Source organism: Macrobrachium nipponense, chromosome 12 (assembly GCF_015104395.2).
Source record: "Macrobrachium nipponense isolate FS-2020 chromosome 12, ASM1510439v2, whole genome shotgun sequence".
Lineage (NCBI taxonomy): Eukaryota > Metazoa > Arthropoda > Malacostraca > Decapoda > Palaemonidae > Macrobrachium > Macrobrachium nipponense.
The window spans coordinates 77,750,624-77,758,123 of NC_087205.1; the positions used below are offsets into that span (position 1 = coordinate 77,750,624).

General features: G+C 38.8%; 1 protein-coding gene across 5 annotated transcripts in view; it reads left to right on the forward strand.

The window, feature by feature from the left end:
• Nucleotides 1-7,500, forward strand: part of LOC135224607 (QRFP-like peptide receptor) — a 338,517-nt gene that overhangs the window by 303,584 nt on the left and 27,433 nt on the right. For all 5 annotated transcript variants that reach the window (XM_064263769.1, XM_064263770.1, XM_064263771.1 and 2 more), the window contains 3 exons: nt 212-381; nt 1,072-1,264; nt 1,778-1,943. In XM_064263769.1, coding sequence (XP_064119839.1) covers nt 212-381; nt 1,072-1,264; nt 1,778-1,943 — 529 coding nt within the window. The remainder of the gene's footprint in view (nt 1-211; nt 382-1,071; nt 1,265-1,777; nt 1,944-7,500) is intronic.

Consider the following 7,500-nt stretch of genomic DNA (forward strand, 5'->3'; position numbering starts at 1 on the left):
AATAATATCATGAACGTTACAATAGCGAGTAAAGACTGGCAGGAAATTCACACAAGAAGCCATCAAGAGTTTGCTCATCTCTCATTATTAAGACGATAATGAGAACTGGGCTACTTCTCGACATCTCTCAGTGTACATTTCTATACATCTCTACAGCACAATTTTTTAATTATCCTTCGGTGGTAAAATGTAAAGCTCTTTTCCTCCTCAGTGGAAGAACTACACGTCATGGCACTGCGACGAGATCTGGCCCTCGAAGGCTAAGTTCGACCCCACCGTGGGCTATTGCGTCATTGTTTACGACCCCAAGACCCTCTTCTACACGGCCTTCACCATAGCGCTGTATTTCCTACCTGTCCTGATCATGTTAATCAACTACAGGTAAGAACCAAGGAGGTTAAGGCTCCCATACACAGAACGATTGTCTGAACGACTATCTGAACGATTGTCGTTATCGACCCCCACACACTATTTAGACAGTATGAACGATCTCCACACCGATTTCAGTCTGAACAAAGATTTTGTTTCGAGAAGACATGGCATCGTCTCTAGAAGAGACGCGCGCGATCGCGTTATTCAGGCAGATAAACCCATACAGTGAACGATCTGTGTATGACAGACTTATTAAGTCGCAAGCCAGCAACCTGGTCGTGACAGATTCCGCCCATTTTGGCATTCAGACAAGCCCATACACAGTGTTTTTGCGAACGATACAGACAGTCGTTCAGACAATCGTTCAGTGTATGGAGGCCCTTAGACTTAGAATAACTCTATTTTTCCTTTGTTTTTGTTTTTTTTTTTTTTTTTTGTCTGATTCAGTCAAACTAAGGAGAAGTTTGTTCCTCCGTCCACCTGCATTTCATTTCGATTGACGTCAGTGCTGCAATTAAAAGTCCTTTGAGATTTGACTATAATCGTCACGGACCTTGATTTCACCATCCAGCCAGAAGCATAGTTGAGTACCCATTTATGACAATGGCATTATTCGAATGAAGTTAAATCGACTTCACGAGATCATCATCTTAATTATCCTAATTCGCGCCCGCGAGTAATTGTCACTAATTCCCTCAGCCTTGTGGTCTGGCGGATGTGGATGACGCAGCTGCCGGGGGAGCACTGCGCCCCAGCCCTCAACACAGCGACGAGGGCGAAGAAGAAGGTCGTCAAAATGGTCTCCGTCGTGCTCCTCGTCTTCGTGCTGTGCTGGACGCCTCTGCAGAGTCTCATCCTCTACAATAATTTCGTGCACGTACGGCATAATGAGGTGTGCGTCCATACGTCTCTTCCTTATACATACATACATACACACACACACACACACACACACACACACACATATATATATATATATATATATATATATATATATATATATATATATATATATAGTATGTATACTTACATATAATTCATATGTAATTTATACATAGACATAAATATATGTAATATATTGTATATATATATATGTATATGTGTATGTATAATATATAGTTATATATATATATATATATATATATATATATATATAACAATTGTCCCCTATCCGCAACTGACTCTGCAGAAAAAAACACAAGACAATTATCACTGCTAAATTCATACAGTAAATACTAAATCACAGATGAAACCCCTTTTTGTTGAAAGCTCATTTTCGTTCCCCGCCCCCTCCCCCCTATTTTTCCAAGTAAATCATATCTTTGGTTTATTATCGTCATTATCTCTCTGTCATTCAATATTTTCTTTTTTATTATTATTTATTTTGTTTAAATCATCCTCACAGTTGCCGAGCTGGTTCGCTTCGATGGAGTTCGCAGCCTACTTCATAGCCTACTCGAACTCGGCCGTCAACCCCATCATCTACTGCGGCTTCAACGCCAGCTTCCGGCAGGGTTTCGTCGCTCTGCTGACGTGTCGCCAGTCGTCGTCAGTAAGAATATACAATCCCCGTAAGTATTTCAGTCTTCGTCACAAAGAACATGCGGTATATTGTTCAACCACCGTAACGTGGTCGTCATACGTAAGAATATACAGTCCCTGAAATAATATTCAATCCCGGTAAGTATACTATAATAGATTCACATCAATCGTGCATTTGATGTCTATAGGCCAATCCCTTACGACGCTCCTGATTGGTTGTTGATAAGCCAATCACACGGCTGGAAACTCTCAGTCTCTCGAGAGAGTTCACATGGATAGAATGTATGTCCCACCTCTCCTGGGGTATGCTTTTGAAAGACGTATCCCTCAGGAGCGGTGGAACATGCATCCCACCTATGTGAACTACGAGAGAAACTGAGAGCTACCAGCCGTGTGATTGGCTTATCAACAGCCAATCAGGACCGTCGTAAGGGTCTGGCTAGACATCAAATGTACGGTTGATGTGAATCTACTATAGCCGTCATTAGTGTCAATATACTATACCTGTAAGTATTTTAACCTTTAGTGAGAAGATACCATTCCAGTCGGCGTCGGTACGAATCCACAATACCCGCAAGTGGTGTCCTTATAGTCTGTAAGAATATGTAGTCCCTATGAATATTCAGGCCATCGTCAGTAAGAATATGCAATACCTATTCATATTTAGGTTTCATCGTCATGAAGCATATGCAATTTCTAAGCATTCCAATTACGAGGAATATGCAGTTCTAAGTATTCTAATTATGAAGCATAAGCCATTCCTAATGACTCCAGTCATGAAGCATATCCAATTCGTCTACTCCGACTATGAGGAATTTGTTCATCCTAAGTATTCCAATCGTGAGGCATATACAGTCCCTGCGTATTCCAGTCACGGAGCATATGCAGTTTTTAAGTATTCCAGTCATGAAGTATATGCAATTCCTGAGGATTCCAGCCATTAAACATTTGCAATTCCTGATATTCCAATCATGAAGCATATGCAGTTCATGATTATTCCTTTCTTAATTATTCCGATCATGAAGCTTATGCAATTCATAAGTATTCTAATCATGAAACATAAGCATTTCCTAATTATTCCAGTCACGAAACACATGCAATTCCTGATTATTCCAATCATGAAGCTTATACAATACCTAAGTAGTCCGGTCATAAGATACATCCACCTCTTGATTACTCCAATTATGAAATATATGCATTCCTAAGTATTCTAATCGTGAAGCTTATGCTATTCTATGCATTCCAGTCATGAAGCATAAGCAATTCATATATTCCAATTGTGAAGCAAATGCAATTCCTAAGCGTTCCAGTCATGAAGCTTAAGCTATTCATAAGTATTCCAGTCGTGAAGCATATGCAATTCCTAAGCGTTCCAGTCATGAAGCATAATCAATTTATAAGAATTCCAACCGTGAAGCATATGCAATTCCTAAGCGTTCCAGTCATGATACATAAGCAATTCATAAGTATTCCACTCATGAAGCATAGGCAATTTATGTAGCTAAAACTACTATCAGTAAAACTATGCATTACCCACAGGCATTGAGGTCATCGTCAGAATCCCCGTCGTTGTCGGTAAGACATCGCAAATCCCCACCTTCGTCAGAGTATAGTACTGTCATTATCATCTTTTGCATCTCAAGATTATATACGCATTCCCATGTAGTTTTCAGAATAGGGAATAAACGTAAAGCCCCGTACACACTATGCATCATGATGCTCGCAGTGTTAGATGGAGGCGTTGAAAAACGACTTTTTCAACACGAAGCTGCATCACCAACGTGTTGATGGGGCAGAGCAATTTCATTACGCAGCGGCAGCTCAGTGATGCACCAACATTCAGAGAGGAGTCCGCTCACCACTACCCGCCAAACCCCTTGAGTGGACAAGGACTAACACTACATTTTATTGAATTACTGAAGGAACATCAAATGCAAGCATTACAAGATGAGAAACATCAGGAATGCAAGCTTGGAAACTATAAATCAGAAGTTATCGAGTTTTGTAAACTGTACATTGCGGAATGAAGACATTACTAAACTGCTGCACACCCTGAAGACACAATTCTACAGGGAAATGTCTGCAATCAAAGTATCTACACTCCGAAGTTATGGTGTTTTGATGAGCTGCGTTTCCTGTAATAAAAAAAATATTTGTGTACTTTGTACCTATATTTGAACCTTTTACTTTCAAATAATCCTCCCTAAGGACATTATAGATGGCTTCACAGGTTTCGGGGATGATTAGACCGAGGCTCTGTTTTGAAATCCCTGGTTGAATTTTGGAGGCTTTCATACGATCCTCCAGCTGCAAAAACGAGCTCCTGGTGATATGCTGTCTCGAAAACTGGTGTCCTGCTTACAAATATATGGTTCAATTTTTTTCCAACAATTTATAAAATGCAAGGATTGGCATTCTTGTGTAATTTTCAAAGTCTGTTGGATTTTCGACTTGTAGCTCCAAAAATATTTCATTGAAGCTTCCCTTCAGAGGTCGCCGAGAAAGCCATTGCTTACACCACAAGGTTCTCTTCTTCCTCAAAAGTTTCTTTTTTGCAGCACACAGAGCAACTACTGCATCATGTAGCTGATACATGATGGCATAGTGTGTACCATGTTTAAGACTAAAACTGGTATGAATACTTAGCTGTTTTTAATCTGATACATTGTTACTATTATTATTAGATGAAACCTGTTCACATGGAACAAGCACGCAGGGCCATTGACGTGAAATTCGAGCTTCCAAAAAATGTTGGTTTCAACTTCCCAGTAAATGATCATGATAAAGAGCCAGTGATTTTTCATTGCCCCAAGGCAGGCGTGAACCCGCGACATCTGTGCGAAACGCCACGACGTTAGCGGACCAGTAAATATTCAGATATCACTGATTGCTGCCAGACTCGGGCTCTTGATCAGCATTGGTGTCTAAGAACGCTGACACTTCCCTCTAGATTTTTCATTAAATTCCTGAACGTTTTCTTTTCTGATCGTGTCCTTCATCTCTTGGTGTTTATATCCTCTCCTTCTATTATTCCCAGGTATTTGTATCCTATCTCATCTATGTGTTTGATGCTATTCCCATCTGGTAGCTTTATCCCTTCATTCCTCGTCAGTCTGCCTTTTTATATGTTGACCAAGGCACATTTTTCGATTCCAAACTCCATAACATGAGCTTTCGAGGACCTACTCAGTTTCTTCATCTCAATCTGCAAAGGAGCATCGAGCAGGTTCTCGAAAACTCTAATTTTGTAAATACATACATATAATTATCTATTATATATTCAATCTTATATATACATATAATTATATAATTATATATACACATTGTATATATGTGTAAAAATATATATATATATATATATATATATATATATATATCGAGCACAAATGTCCTTTAATATCTAATGCGCTCTACCTCGGAATTAATATATTTTCATATATGTTTAACCGAAGGGGAATTTTTTAGGCGAGAAGAGATTTATCGACTAAAAAATTATCCTTCGGTTGAACATATTTGAAAATATATTAATTCCGAGGTAGAGCGAATTAGATATTAAAGGACATTTGTAACTCGATGTATGTATATGAATCATGGTAATGTGATATGACATATATATACATTGTGTTTCTCTTTAATATCAATGATAATAATAATAATAATAATAATAATAATAATAATAATAATAATGTCATCCATTTTTCATAACGCTTATTCTGTAGCGATGTTAATACAGAATATATGGAAATAGCCCTTTTTTTCGTCCTGCCTTGCTTCGTGCACTTGATGAGTAATAATTGACATTATTATTATAGATGAAACGTGCACCCTAATTTCAAAACCCATTTCCTGCTGAGAAAGGAAGTCTACAAATGAGACCAAATGAGAGGATCTTTCATTAATATCAATTAAAGTTATCCAGAGTAGAACTGAACTGCGACATTTCCAAGAAATGATTAGATTAATTTCGATAAAGACGGATAATTATGGTCGGCCTCGGATTTGCATATTCTCCTTACGTTTTCATACATTTTTATCTATTTATTCTTTCTGAACTTCCCCTTACCTCATTCTTACTTCTTCCTAATGAACACCATATTCTTTGAAAGCTTGATTTTTCAAGTCAGTTGTCTCTGTGGCTTGCTCCATGCGAATAGGATTCATCTTCTGAATAATAATAATAATAATAATAATAATACGTAATAGTGGGTGCTATGGACGACCTGGTTTGCCCAAGTTCAGAGGGATCTAATAACGGCTTTCCTTAGTGAAAATCCACAAACCAAATGTAAACCGTATTCTTTAAAATATTCTGATTTAAAATACCTCTGTACAAGAACTATCGGCGGCCTTTCAAAATGTATTTCTAAACGAGCGCTTGGCAATCACCCTGAGAGCTCCTGGGAACGAAAATTTCTCTCACTTTTTGTGAGCAATGAACCTCAAATAAACAGAACACTCTCAAAATTAAAGAACAGATCTCTAGGAGAAAATTTCCTTTCGATAACGAGGTATTTTTCTACACATCGTTCATATGATTTCCACGTTCAACGCGCCAGGGAACACACAAACACTCACTGACTTTTCGTGTAAACCAATTAAAAATATCCCATTACGAAGAACTGAGAAAGCGCGAGTTATCTGGAACGATTTATTATACGTTATTAATGACACGTCAGGGTCGGAGTGGCAGCTAATGCGGGAGAACGACACGGTATGTCTTTTTTTAACCGCAGTTTATAGAACGATAGTGCAAAGGTGCGGACGTTGGCATAAGCATTTTAAAATACTTTTAAATAATTGATTTTGCCCCCACCCCCTCTCTCTCTCTCTCTCTCTCTCTCTCTCTCTCTCTCTAGAACTTATTACTCCTCGTGCTAAGCCGGAATTTTCGGCTGACAACTCAGAAACCCGTGTGGAATCCCTCAAAATTACTTTTAATATCATAAACATTATATGAAGTACCTGGCTGTTGGTAGACTGGTCTGGTACATTATTTGGGTTGAAAAATGAGGAATATCCTTAATGCGGTAAACCCGACCACATCAGTATTTAAACCACCCATTAGATCAGATTCTTCTACGGCTACTTCTTAACGCCTTTACTGGGATTTTGCCTTCTTTTTTAACATTTTTCCTATTTCTATGTGGGATCGATGTTTCTGACACCTTTTCTCCACTTGGCTCGGTCAACATATCGTCTTAGTCCAACGTTTGACTCTCAGATCTCAACATCCAACCACTTTCGCTCCGGTCTACCCCTCTCCCACCAGACACCTCCATAAGCCCGACTCTCCTCCTTACATAGTATGTCTCATCCGTTCTCATCACATGCCTTACCACTGCAGTCTTTTCTGGGCCTTCTTTGATAGCTCTACGACTATAGTAGTTCTTCTTATACCTTCACTCTTGAACCAGTCCATTTTTGATCACTCTACACATTTTCATCTTTACCGCATCCAATTTCTTCTTTTGCACTCTCTTTACCGGCCATGTTTCTGCTCCATAAGTCCATATATCAAAGCTGTCTTATACATTCTTCCTTTAACCTTTATGTTGATTCCGCGGTCACACAAGACACCTGACATTT